The sequence below is a fragment of the Myotis lucifugus genome, unplaced genomic scaffold (genome assembly GCF_000147115.1).
Source record: "Myotis lucifugus unplaced genomic scaffold, Myoluc2.0 scaffold_402, whole genome shotgun sequence".
In the NCBI taxonomy this organism is placed as follows: Eukaryota; Metazoa; Chordata; class Mammalia; order Chiroptera; family Vespertilionidae; genus Myotis; species Myotis lucifugus.
In genome coordinates, this window is record NW_005871450.1 from 936810 (window position 1) to 949533 (window position 12724).

The following is a 12724-nucleotide window of genomic DNA, read 5'->3' on the forward strand; positions in this document are numbered from 1 at the left end:
AAAAGCCATATATGACAGGCCCACAGCCAACATCATACTCAATGGACAAAAACTAAGACCATTTCCCCTAAGAACAGGAACAAGACAGGGATGCCCACTCTCACCACTACTGTTCGACATAGTCCTGGAAGTATTAGCCATTGCAATTAGACAAGAAGAAGAAATAAAAGGCATCCAAATTGGAAAAGAGGAAGTAAAACTGTCCTTATTTGCAAATGACATGATATTATACATACAAAACCCTAGAGACTCCATCAAAAAACTCCTAGACTTAATACATGAATTTGGCAATGTAGCAGGATACAAAATTAACCCCAAGAAATCTGAGGCATTTCTATACACCAATAGTGAACTTTCAGAAAGAGAGATTATAGAAACAATCCCATTTACCATTGCACCAAAAAAATTAATATACCTAGGAATAAACTTAACTAAAGAGGTAAGAGACCTCTACTCAGAAAACTACAGGACGTTGAAAAAAGAGATAGAGGAAGACATTAGGAGATGGAAGAACATACCATGTTCTTGGATTGGTAGAATCAACATCATTAAAATGTCCATATTACCCAAAGCAATCTATAAATTCAATGCACTTCCCATTAAAATACCAATGGCCTACTTCAAAGATCTAGAACGAACTCTCCAAAAATTCATCTGGAATAAAAAAAGACCCCGAATAGCTGCAGCGATCCTGAGAAAGAACAAAGTAGGTGGGATCTCAATGCCAGATATCAAGCTGTATTACAAAGCCACTGTTCTCAAAACTGCCTGGTACTGGCACAAGAACAGACATATAGATCAATGGAATAGAATAGAGAGTCCAGAAATTAGCCCGAACCAATATGCTCAATTAATATTTGACAAAGGAGGCAAGAACATACAATGGAGTCAAGATAGTCTCTTCAGTAAATGGTGTTGGGAAAATTGGACAGATATATGCAAGAAAATGAAACTAGACCACCAACTTACACCATACACAAGAATAAACTCAAAATGGATAAAGGACTTAAATGTACGACAGGAAACCATAAAAATTCTAGAAGAATCCAAAGGCAACAAAATCTCAGACATATGCCGAAGCAATTTCTTCACTGATACAGCTCCTAGGGCAATTGAAACTAAAGAGAAAATGAACAAATGGGACTATATCAAAATAAAAAGCTTCTGCACAGCAAAAGAAACTATCAACAAAACAACAAGAAAACCCACTGTGTGGGAAAACATATTTGCCAACGTCATATCTGACAAGGGCTAATCTCCAAAATTTATAGGGAACTCATACAACTTAACAAAAAGAAGATAAACAATCCAATCAAAAAATGGGCAAAGGATCTAAATAGACACCTTTCAAAAGAGGACATTCAGAAAGCCAATAGACATATGAAAACATGCTCAAAGTCACTAATCATCCGAGGGATGCAAATCAAAACAAAAATGAGGTACCATCTCACACCTGTCAGAATGGCTATCATCAACAAATCAACAAACGACAAGTGCTGGAGAGGATGTGGAGAAAAAGGAACACTTGTGCACTGCTGGTGGGAATGCAGACTGGTGCAGCCACTATGGAAGACAGTATGGAGTTTCCTCAAAAAACTGGAAATGGAACTCCCATTTGACCCTGTGATCCCACTTCTAGGAATATATCCCAAGAAACCAGAAATACCAATCAGAAAGGATATGTGCACCCATATGTTCATAGCTGCACAATTCACCATAGCTAAGATCTGGAAACAGTCTAAGTGCCCATCAGTAGATGAATGGATTAGAAAACTGTGGTACATCTACACGATGGAATACTATGCTACTGTAAAAAAGAAGGAACTCTTACCATTTGCAACAGCATGGATGGAACTGGAGAGCATTATGCTAAGTAAAACAAGCCAGTCAATGAAGGAAAAATACCACACGATCTCACTCATTCATGGATAATAAAGACCATTACAAACTTTTGAACAATAATAGATACAGAGGCAGAGCTGCCTCAAACTGATTGTCAAACTGCAGTGGGAAGACCAGGGAGGGTTGGGGGGCAGGAGGGAGGGGGATAAGAGATCAACCGAAGGACTTATATGCATGCATATAAGCATAACTAATGGACATAAGACAGTGGGGGGTAAGGGAGGGCAGGGGATTGTCAAGGGTGGGGGAAAAAAAGGACACATATGTAATACCCTTTGTAATACTTTTAGCAAAAAATAAAAATTAAAAAAATATATATTTGGGTATTCCTGTATTGGTTGCATATGTGTTTACAAGGGTTATATTTTCTTATTGATCATTCCCTTTACTATTATGTAGTGGCCTTCTTTGTCTCTTGTTATGGCCTTTGTTTTGAAGTCTGTTTTGTCTGGTATGAGTATTGCTACCCCAGCTTTTTTTTCCCCATTTGCGTGGAATATTTTTTCCATCCTTTCACTTTCAATTAATGTGTATCTTTTGTTCTGAGGTAGGTCTCTTGAAGACCGCATGTTTTCTTATCCATTCAGTCACCCAATGTCTTTTGATTGAACATTTAATCTATTTACACTTAAGGTTATTATTGATAGGTATTTATTTATTGCCAGTTTAATTTTCTCTAGGCCTATGATCCTCTCTGAAGACTCTGATTTCCACCTGGACAAAGGAAGGGGTAGTTGTGAGGAGAAGGGTGGACTGTTCTGGACACTGTTTCCTTTTTCAGACTCACTCTCTGTTCTTCCCCTGTTCTGCACTGTTGGGGGCAGATCTATGGGGACTGTGTCAGTGGGATCTCCTGCTTTACAGCTGGGTGCAGTCAATGGGGAGTCCTGACAGGAGGCCAGAAGGCGGACACTGAGTGAGGCTGGGCCTCCAATTCCCCAACCCCTTCCCTGTAATGTTGGTGTTGGCTGGACTGATACTTGGTCTGAGATCTGAGCTCTTGCCAGGCAAACCTCTCTAAACATCCTACCCCCTCTCTCAGGATTCTAGTAATGGTAATAACTTCTACTCAGTCTTTCAGTCTAGAATGGTAGCAGACCCTGTGATGCCAGCCTCAGGAAACTGTGCATGATCTCTTGTTTCTCTACTTCACACAAAATCGTATGTCAAGTGATTTGAGTGGGATGAAGCCACTGTTTGTGCAGGGAACCTGACTCCTAAGTAGGTGCTTCATTGTTCAAAGTGTGCCTTCACTTCCCCGGTCACAGAGATGCCCAAATACCCTGAAGGCTCTGCTACTACCCAAGCTAGAACAGAGATGTTCACCAGACCAGAGAAGGACAGGTTTGGGATGGTGAATCACTCACAGGGTTACTCTCCTCCCCCATGACAGATGGCTGGGTGTGCTGCCCTCCCCTCCCATAGAGAAACTCCAGCACTGGGAAAAAAGATGATTTCTTTATTTATTAGATACATGTGGCTGTAAGAACAATGCAGCTGCTCCCAGGCTCTTCCATATCTTGTTATCAGATCACAAAGTGTGTGTGTGTGGATGAGAATTCACAGAGAAGATGGGAAAACAATTAAGTGTTTGGTTATGAGGTTAGAGGGCGGGCTGTATTTAGGGAGTCAGCAGGGGAGAAAAATCATGGGTAAATGGAGTCAGTGGGAGGTTATCCCACACCAAAGGGCTAGGGATATCCCCAGCCCCACCACCCAAGCCAGGCAGCGAACAGGAACAGCCCCACTTTGGCGAACTTTATCTCCCGCATCTTCATTCTCAGGACCCTCACTTGCGAAGAACTGCCCAATATTTTTGGTGTGGTTCAACAAGGAGCTGGAAGGTTGGACCATGCAGCCCTGAATGCTAAATATAGCGGACAGCCCACCTAGAGAGTAAAGATTGACTCAGATGGGTCTCAAAGTAATACACGCTTCAATTCCTGTGATCCAGAATCTCAGACCCTACCATTAACCCCTCAGACCAGGAGATCAGGCTCGTAGGCCTCTCCACCCTCAGATCTAGAAATCTGAGTCTCCAGCTCTTTCCATACACAAGCCCATGAGCCAGGGCCTCAAGCACCTTCCCACTGCAGCTCCAGTGAATCCAAACCCATAACCCTTTCATCCTGGGACCTGGCCTTCAGCACTCACCTCCTTTGAGATTGAGGTAGCCATTATAACAATGAGTGGTACCAGGAGGGCACATGATGTTTACAGAGTTTGAACAGGATCCACCGAATTGCACACAGGCAGGACACTGCAGGCCTCCTGGGGCAGGGGCAGCTGGGGAGAAAATTGAAGGTTAGGGTGCACAGTTCTGCTCCCAGCTGCAGTCACCCTCTTAGAGCCCAGAGTCTCCATATCCCTCGGGCCCCATCTCTCCATGGCCTCCCCTATCCCCCTGGGCTCCCATACCTGGACGAGGGAGGGTGTTCAGCAGGACACTGCTACTTGTGGCCCTGTTGCACCCATTGGAGGAACAGAAACGGGCATAGGAGGCGACGAGCACTCCAGGGGGCTCCGAGTGGATGGAGATAGTCGTGGAATTCTTTTTCTCTGTCTTGCTGCAGCCTTTGCTCCCCACCATGAGTGATTTAGGTCCTGCAGGGGAAGGGAGTGACAGCTGGGCTGGGGTGGCAAGTTCTCAAGGGAGACTGGAGCTAGCGTTTTCTGGATGCTTAGCAGGCAGAGGGTGAAAGTAGGATGCCTGAGTCCAAGATCAGAGGTCGTTGCAGGTGGGATGAGGAGGGAGCCTGAGCCTGAGTCCTTCCATGAGCTCTGTCACTTCTCAGTTCTTGCTCAAATGTCACCCTCTCAAGCGGAACCTCCCATTTTTGAAATTGCAACCGCCATCTCACTCTCTCTTTTCTCCTTTCCCTGCTGGATTTTCTGCTTCCTCACTCATGCAAAAAGAGGCAGGAAGACACCCAATGGCATCTATAGAGGCTGGCACACAACAGGTGCTCAATAAGGTTCAGACAAAGTCACTGATGTCACTGTACACCAGCTCTGTTCTCAGATTTTGCAAGGGCCCTCGAATATATCCTCATGACTACCCAGCACAATAAGTACTATTACTGCCAGCACCGAGCCCCATTTTTCAGAAGGGGAAACCAAGGTCAGAAAGAGGAAGACTGAGGTGTAGAACTCCAGGCATTTTGGGAATCAGGCAGCAAGTTCAGGGGATAGAATCCAGGGCAGGAGACCCAGGACGCCATGCAGCCATCCCACCCTGTTGCATAGTCCACGCACCTACATCTATGAGCAGCAGTGTCTCCTGACACACCTCCTTCAAATCACATGTCACGGTTGAAAATGTGTTCCAAGGCAGGGGGTTCTGCGTCAGGTTTTCTTTGATCTGAAGCATGACCCCCTTTTGACAGGTCAGAGGAGCTGGGGAGAAGAAATCAGGGTCTGTGTATGTATGCCCGGGAACAAGCCATGTCTGTCCCTCCTGGTCCCGTGCTTGGGGACAGACATGTAGCCTGGACACAGTCCCTTGATCCCAGGCTTACAAGGGATCTTTGAAGTCTGAGACCCTCCCCTATTCTTCATACCACCACTTCTGCTCCAACATCTGCAGGGACCGTTCTCAACACCCCTTTAAGGCTGCTCCTTGCTTGAGGTGTGAGAGAGATGGATGAGTCTGAGTCCTCTAGCATCTTCATTAGACACCTGGGAATCCTGCACAAATTCACTTCATGTGCTGAGCCAGCCCTTGTATTGCCCCAGGCTAGAAACCTTGGTGTCAGTGACATCCAGGCCCTGTCCTCATGGCTCCCAGTCTAGGATAATGAGGAGTGTAGACTGACACCTTATATTCTGTTAACTGAGAAACCCCATGTTTCAAACAGAATTATTGCAGTGCCTAGTGAGTACTGAGCATTTACTATATGCCTGCTTGTTGTGATTGCTTTCTATGGATTAGCCCGTTTAAGTTTCCCAAGAAGCTCCCTCATCTGGGTTACCTCATTTTATCACAATGATACCCAAAGTAGGTGGTGCTATCCTGCTCCTCCCTATTTTCAAGATGGAAAACATAAGCAGAAGAATTGTGAAGCAGCTTTCCCAGTGCCCGCTGCTAGCAATTAGCAGAGCAGGGCTCCTTGAGTTGAGTGATGGGGAAGACAGTGATTGTTGACTATTTTCAGGTACCTTGCCCTCTGGGGCCCTCAGGAATCCACTCTGAAAACCAGGAGCCTTCACTTAAGGCCATCACATCACCAGCAGGGATGTGTTCCATGATTCTGAAACTCCTGGGCTGGCAATATAGCATCTACCTACATGGGTTACCTTTAAAACAGCCACAGGAAGCAGGACCTCTCATTTCTCCACTTCACAGACCATAGTATCATGGCTCCTGCTGCCCTCCTCCCAGCCTGGCCCCACCACCTTTCATGTATTGGTCAATAGTAGCTCCTGTCTTGTAATTGCTCAAGTTGAGAACATTGCTGTCATTCTTAACAATTCTCCATTTCTTACACCCCGTGTTGCACCCATTAGGATATCCTGTTGCCTTAAGCTGCACAATACTGCCAGATCCCGACCTCAGCCTATTAATGTCCTTTTCCTCTTCTACTAATAGACTGCAGCTAGTCTTTAAGGTCACCTCCTCTGTGAAGCCCCCCTTGACACCCACCAGCAGGACATTAGTATCTTCTCCCTCAGACCTCCCTCAGACTTCTTAAACTGCAGCCCTGTGACCATCTGCATCAGTAATGTCTCCCCTCCTTGTCCTGGAGGCCCTTTAGGGCAGAGTTAGGGTGTCAGGCCTCTGTAGTCTCCTCCAGAGACCTTGGAGTCCTGTACAAGCTCACTTCCCATCCTGAGCCAGCCCGTGTGTTGCCTCAGGCTAGAAACCTTGGTGTCAGTGACATCCAGGCCCTGTCCTCAAGGCTCCTAGTCTAGGCAGAGAGATCCAAGCACACAGAGGAATGTTGCTGCATTCACTGAACTTTCACCTTAAGGCTTTAAGAACTGGATGCTGTGGGTGGATGAGGAAACTGAGTCTCAGACAGGGAAGACCCTTTTCCTATTCTCCTCCCTGCCATTGGTGCTTCTCATGAGATACTCCAGGCCAGTCTCAGTCTCAGTCTCAGTAGGGTGTACTGGAAAGGGCTGGGCTTGTGTGGGTGAGTGGGGACCCTCCCAGTGTCCCTGCTTGTCTCTTGCTGACCCTATCACCCCTGAAGCACCCTCCATTTTCTCTCTGACACTCTTTCCTATGCAGCATGGCTGCTAGGGTTTTCTAGTACCATGGGTGAAGGACTGATGTGCGTGCAGCGGAGGAGAGGGAACTAGGGCTACCTAATGTCAAGAGTGTGGAGAAAGAGAATTTAAAGCAATGCATCACTCCCAGCATGAGAGGAATGCACTTGCACTCACTTCCATACCCAGTGGATAAAGTGAAAGGAACACAGCCAGCCCACCCACCCTGTCCTATGTCAGACCCCTGACCCTCTCTCTCCACTTCAACTGGGCCCACTTACTGGCATGCTCACCCCATGGCAGCTATCAGGACAATCCCTCAGTTTGTGCGTGACTGAATGAGTAATAAACTTCTAAGTTATTTGTGGGTGTTGGTGTTTGTGGGATGTGTTTACATGTCTGACTTTCAGAAGGGTCACCATACCTGAAGACTGCAGGTTGGGTACAGCTTTTCCATCCTGACGTGGGACTCCGACAGAATCACACTTTTCACTCACAGACAAGGCCCCTATTTCCTGAGTCTCATTAAGCAGGTTGCAGGCTGCTTGGGACATGCATCCCTGGACTTTCAGATCGCCGAGGATACCAACTGTGGGAAGGGGCCAGGCAGAGTAGGAGAGCATGAGATGCCACCACTGGGACCATCCAACCCTGAGGAGCCAGGCCCACTTTCCTCTGAGCCCCAGCCCTCAACTACCTCAGGACTGGCAGGGACCCTGATGTCCCAGCTTACCTCCCCTGAGATGCAGGACCCCATTGTAGCAGTGTGTGTGCCCAACGGGGCAGGTCAGCTCTCTTGCAGACTTACAACCATCCTCAGCAAAGCAGACTGGGCACCGCACCGACCCTAGGACTGGGAGGGGAGAGGGAAGATGGGAGGACTGAGTGGGCTCTGCATTTGGATCTGGTGCCTTCTATCCTTTTCGCATTTGTGGCCCCATCATCAACCTCCTCAGTCTCATGTAGAACTGGGGTGCTGGAAATTGCAGTGCAGTGGTTGCTGAGAGAGCAAGGGGCCGGAGGCATGAGATCTGGGAGAGGCAGCGGTGACTGAGACAGGAGGGGGTCCCTTGGAGAAACCAGGGTAGATTTCACCCACAACTTCCACTGCACAGTCCAAGTAGACAAGATGTTCCAAAGAGTAGAGAATCACAAAGCACCCCCACTCCCTCCAAAACAGCTTATGATATAGAAAAGGACAGTGGCGTGCTACAGGCCAATTTCACTTTAAGAGGATATACCCAAAACCTAAATGAAACATGAGTGAGCCAAGCTCAACAGTATGGAGAAAGGAGCTTCGCCCAGGTTCAGGCCATCACTGGAATTTGAGGAGGGCTTGTACTAGGAAGAGCAGTCCAGTTTCCTGCCCTAGGACTATTAGAAGAAGCTCTGCCGGGGAGGCAGTCCTGGGGAGTGTGGAGAGGCAGGTGGGAGGGGGGATTCTAAATGAACAGCCCCTCTGTGCTCCCCTCCTCCCCTAGCTTCTGTCCTCTCTTCCTCCTCCTCTCCCTCCTTGTTCTCACCTGCAGAGGGGGGCAGGGTCCAGACAGGGCCGGTGGAGGAGAGGTCATTGCAGAAGTTCTTGTGGCGGCACACACGAGTGTAGGAGATGACAGAGAGGCCAGGGCCTTTCCTGTGCTGGGTGATACGGGCCTCATGATCCTCCTTCTGGGTACAGCCCTTGCTGAGCGCTAGGAACACTTGAGGTCCTAGATGAAGAAGGAGGCAAACAGGGTGAGGATGAGCACTCTGCGGTGCTAGAGGGAGAGTCTTCATCGTGGCTGGGGGAGAGGATGGAGAGGAGGCAACTGGGCTGCTGAGGGCTTGCTTCTGCTGGGGAGGGGACAGCTCCTGGCATGAGGGGAGGGAGTCTTTGGAGTCTGCTGGTCAAGAGGAGGGATATCCCTGTGCAGGTGAAGGTGGGGTCAGGCTTGGGGCCTTTGGGGCCTTTCTCACCATTCTCAATGAGCATCAGCGAATCTTGGCAACCCCAACCTTCCTTGCAGGTCTCCTCATCAAATGTCCACGTCAAGGGCAGTTCTGATGCGTTCCTCACAGTTGAGAAACTTCCAGAATGACAGGTCAGGGCCTGCACTCCTGAGGTGGGAACAGCAAATCCATCTTAGCCCATCCTCCCAGGAAATCCCCTCCCAAGTTAGGGTTTTCACTCACGGGGCAGCATGAGGGTGAGGCTCAGGAGGGCTGGCAGCAGGATGAAGCTCATGGTCGGGGCAGCTAGAATTCTCTTGCTCCTGCTCTTCCCCCAGGAAACGGAGCCCTTTTATGTCTCTCTTCACCCAGGGCAGCCAGGAAAGGGTGGGGAGTGGAGGTCCTTGCTAAAGAAGGGCTGGGTACACACTCTGAGTCACTCCAACTTTAAAGGCCAGAAACCCGAGTCCTTCCTTCTCCCTCAGAACTAGGAGTCAAGGCTCCTCTCCTCCCTCTGACCCAGTTGTCCAGGAGCTGAGACCCCTCTACAGTTAAAAACTGAGGCATCCTGACCCCAGTCTCTATTAGTGTGGATCCCCACCCCCACACTGTTTCAGGGTAGTTTGTCAAGGTAGTTTCCTCATTTGTCCTGGCAACCTGGCCACCTTCTGGCCTCAGGTTGGGAAATGGCTCAACTGCCTGAGAGGACATTATGTGATATGTCTTGGCTGGTTCCTATGTTTTTTTCTTGGTTAACCTTTACCCCACCACAGATGCCTACTTCTCCTTTCTCATGTGATTTGTGGTGTGCATGTAGTATGATGAGTGAGGTTATGTCTGTTGTGTGTATTGTGTGCTGTGTGTCTCTGTGGGTTACATTTGATTATTTTCAGGAATGCCTTCTGGAAAATGAATGTTACCTAGTCCCAGAGAGGAGGGCCAGACAATTAAACAGAACTAATCAAAAGGAGAGATTCAGACTGTTCTTCCCTGTTGAATACTCTTCCATGGTTCCTGCGCCTCAGGAGAAAGACTAACTCCTCAGTATGGCTTTGTGGCTACTTGACCCACCACCAGGCCCCCCAACCTCCCACTTCACGCTCCCACAGTATCCATTAAAAAGACACGCTAGTTCATTTCCTGCCTCCTTGGCCTTGCAACACTGTTCCCTTTGCTTGGAATAGCAGAGGTCACCCATATCTACCTTGTCTACCTAAAAAACTGGCAAACACTCCCAGGTCCAATTAAACCCCAATCTCTTTATTTGACCTTCTTAGGTACAGCCAAGGAGCCCTTCTATAAAATAGCAGGTTTATTCCCTCTACTGGGCCTTTGCACATGCTGTTTCCTTTGCCTATTAATGTCCTTTTCCTCTTCTACTAATAGATTGAAGCTAATCTTTAAGTCACCTCCTCTGTGAATCCCTCCTTGATACCCCACCCACAGATCATTAATATCTTCCTCCTCAGAGTTCCCCTTTGACCATCTGCATCAGTAATGTCTCCCCTCCTCATCCTGGAGGCCCTTTAGGGCAGGGTTAGGGTCTCAGTCTTCTGCAGTCTCCACCAGAGACCTTGGAAGCCTGTACAAGCTCACTTCCCATCCTGAGCCAGCCCTTGTGTTGCCTCAGGCTAGAATCCTTGGTGTCAGTGACATCCAGGCCCTGTCCTCAAGGCTCCCAGTCTAGGCAGAGAGATCCAAGCACACAGAGGAATTTTGCTGCATTCACTGAACTTTCACCTTGACGCTTTAAGGACTGGGTGCTGTGGGTGGATGAGGAAACTGAGTCTCAGACAGGGAAGGCCCTCTTCTCACTCTCCTCCCTGCCATTGGTGTTTCCCATGAGATACTCCAGGCCAGTCTCAGTCTCAGTCTCAGTCTCAGTCTGGTGTACTGGTAAGGGCTGGGCTTGTGTGGGTGAGTGTCCCTGCTTGTCTCTTGCTGACCCTATCACAGTGTCCCTCCCAGTGTCCCTGCTTGTCTCTTGCTGACCCTATCACACCTGAAGCACCCTCGATTTTCTCTCTGACACTCTTTCCTATGCGACAGTGCTCCTAGGGTGCTCTAGCACTATGGGTGGGGTATGGATGAGGGTGGAGGGAGGTAAGGGAACTTTGGCTAGCCAAGGTCAAGAGTGTGGAGAAAGAGAATTAAAGGAAATGCACCACTCCCAGCAAGAGAAGCATGCACTTGCACTCACTTCCACACACAATGGATAACATGTAATGCAAAGCTGCCAGCACATCCACCCTGTCCGATGTGTATACCCTGGCCTGTCTTTCCCTTCAGCTGGACACTTCTATTGGCATGCTCACCCTAAAGGGCCTACCAGGACAATCCCTCACTTTGTGCATGCCCAAATGTGTAATAAACTTCTAAGTTATTTGTGGCTGTTGGAGTTTGTGGGATGTGTTTTTACGTCTGACATTCACAAGGATCATCATACCCCAAGGTTGAAGGGTGGGTACAGTCTCATCTTCCAGACAAGGGACTCACCATCAGAATCACACTTTTCACTCACAGACAAGGCCCCGATTTCCTGAGTCTCATTAAGCAGGTTGCAGGCTGCTTGGGACATGCATCCCTGGACTTTCAGATCAGTGAAGGTGCCAACTGTGGAAAGGGGCCAGGCAGAGTGGAGAGAGTGAGATGCCACCACTGGAGTCTTCCAACCCTGAGGAGCCAGGCCCACTCTCCTCTGAGCCCCAGCCCTCCCCTACCCTCAGTGCCAGCACGGACCCCGATGTCCCAGCTTACCTCCCCTGAGGTGCAGGACCCCATTGTAGCAGTGTGTGTGCCCAATGGGGCAGGTCATCTCTGTTGCGGATTTACAGTCTTCCTCAGAAAAGCAGACTGGGCACCGCACGGACCCTGGGCCTGGGAGGGGAGAGGGAAGATGGGAGGACTGAGTGGGCTCTGCATTTGGATCTGGTGCCTTCTAACCTCTTCGCATTTGTGACCCCATCATCAACCTCCTCAGTCTCATGTAGAACTGGGGTGCTGGAAATTGCAGTGCAGTGGTTGCTGAGAGAGCAAGGGGCCGGGGGCATGAGATCTGGGAGAGGCAGTGGTGACTGAGACAAGGAGGGGGTCCCTTGGAGGAACCAGGGTAGATTTCACCCACCACTTACACTGCACAGTCCAAGTAGACAACATGCTCCAAAGACTAGAGAATCACAAAGCACCCCCGCTCGCTCCAAAACAGCTTATGATATAGAAAATGGCAGTGGAGTGCTACAGGCCAAATTCACTTTAAGAGGATATACCCAAACCCTAAATGAAATGTAAGTGAGCCAAGCTCAACAGTATGGAGAAAGGAGCTTGGCTCAGGTTCAGGCCATCACTGGAATTTGACAAGGCATTGTACTCAGAAGAGCAATCCAGTTTGCTGCCCCAGGACTGTTAGAAGTAGCTGTGGGAGGGAGGCAGTCCTGGGGAGTGTGAACAGGCTGGTGGGATGGAGGCGTTCTAAATGAACAGCGCTTGTGTGCTCCCTGCCTCCCCTAGCTCTTATCCTCCCCCCTCCTCCTCCCCTTCCTCGTCCCCCTTCCTCCTTCTCCTCTTCGGCTACGCGTGCGTGTGGGGAATATTAAAAAATATAGTTTGGTCTTTTATTGTTCTCTCTCTTGTGTGGTAGGAAAAGAAGGGGAGGGGGGGGGGGGGGGGTTGGAAAGGGGGATTT

The 12724-nt window shown here is 48.8% G+C and overlaps 1 protein-coding gene across 2 annotated transcripts in view; it reads right to left on the reverse strand.

Moving 5' to 3' along the window:
- Positions 1 to 3340: 3340 nt before the first annotated feature.
- Positions 3341 to 12724, reverse strand: part of LOC102422326 (CD177 antigen-like) — an 18223-nt gene continuing 8839 nt past the window's right edge. Inside the window, exons 12-21 of one of the 2 annotated variants that reach the window (XM_014467560.2) lie at positions 11800 to 11921; positions 11539 to 11655; positions 9070 to 9210; positions 8637 to 8822; positions 7847 to 7966; positions 7538 to 7702; positions 5158 to 5298; positions 4321 to 4506; positions 4057 to 4188; positions 3341 to 3791 (exon numbers count right to left, since the gene is read on the reverse strand). In XM_014467560.2, the coding sequence (XP_014323046.1) occupies positions 3565 to 3791; positions 4057 to 4188; positions 4321 to 4506; positions 5158 to 5298; positions 7538 to 7702; positions 7847 to 7966; positions 8637 to 8822; positions 9070 to 9210; positions 11539 to 11655; positions 11800 to 11921 (1537 nt within the window). In that variant the 3' untranslated portion in view covers positions 3341 to 3564. The remainder of the gene's footprint in view (positions 3792 to 4056; positions 4189 to 4320; positions 4507 to 5157; positions 5299 to 7537; positions 7703 to 7846; positions 7967 to 8636; positions 8823 to 9069; positions 9211 to 11538; positions 11656 to 11799; positions 11922 to 12724) is intronic. The other variant, XM_023743600.1, reaches the window with a different exon arrangement.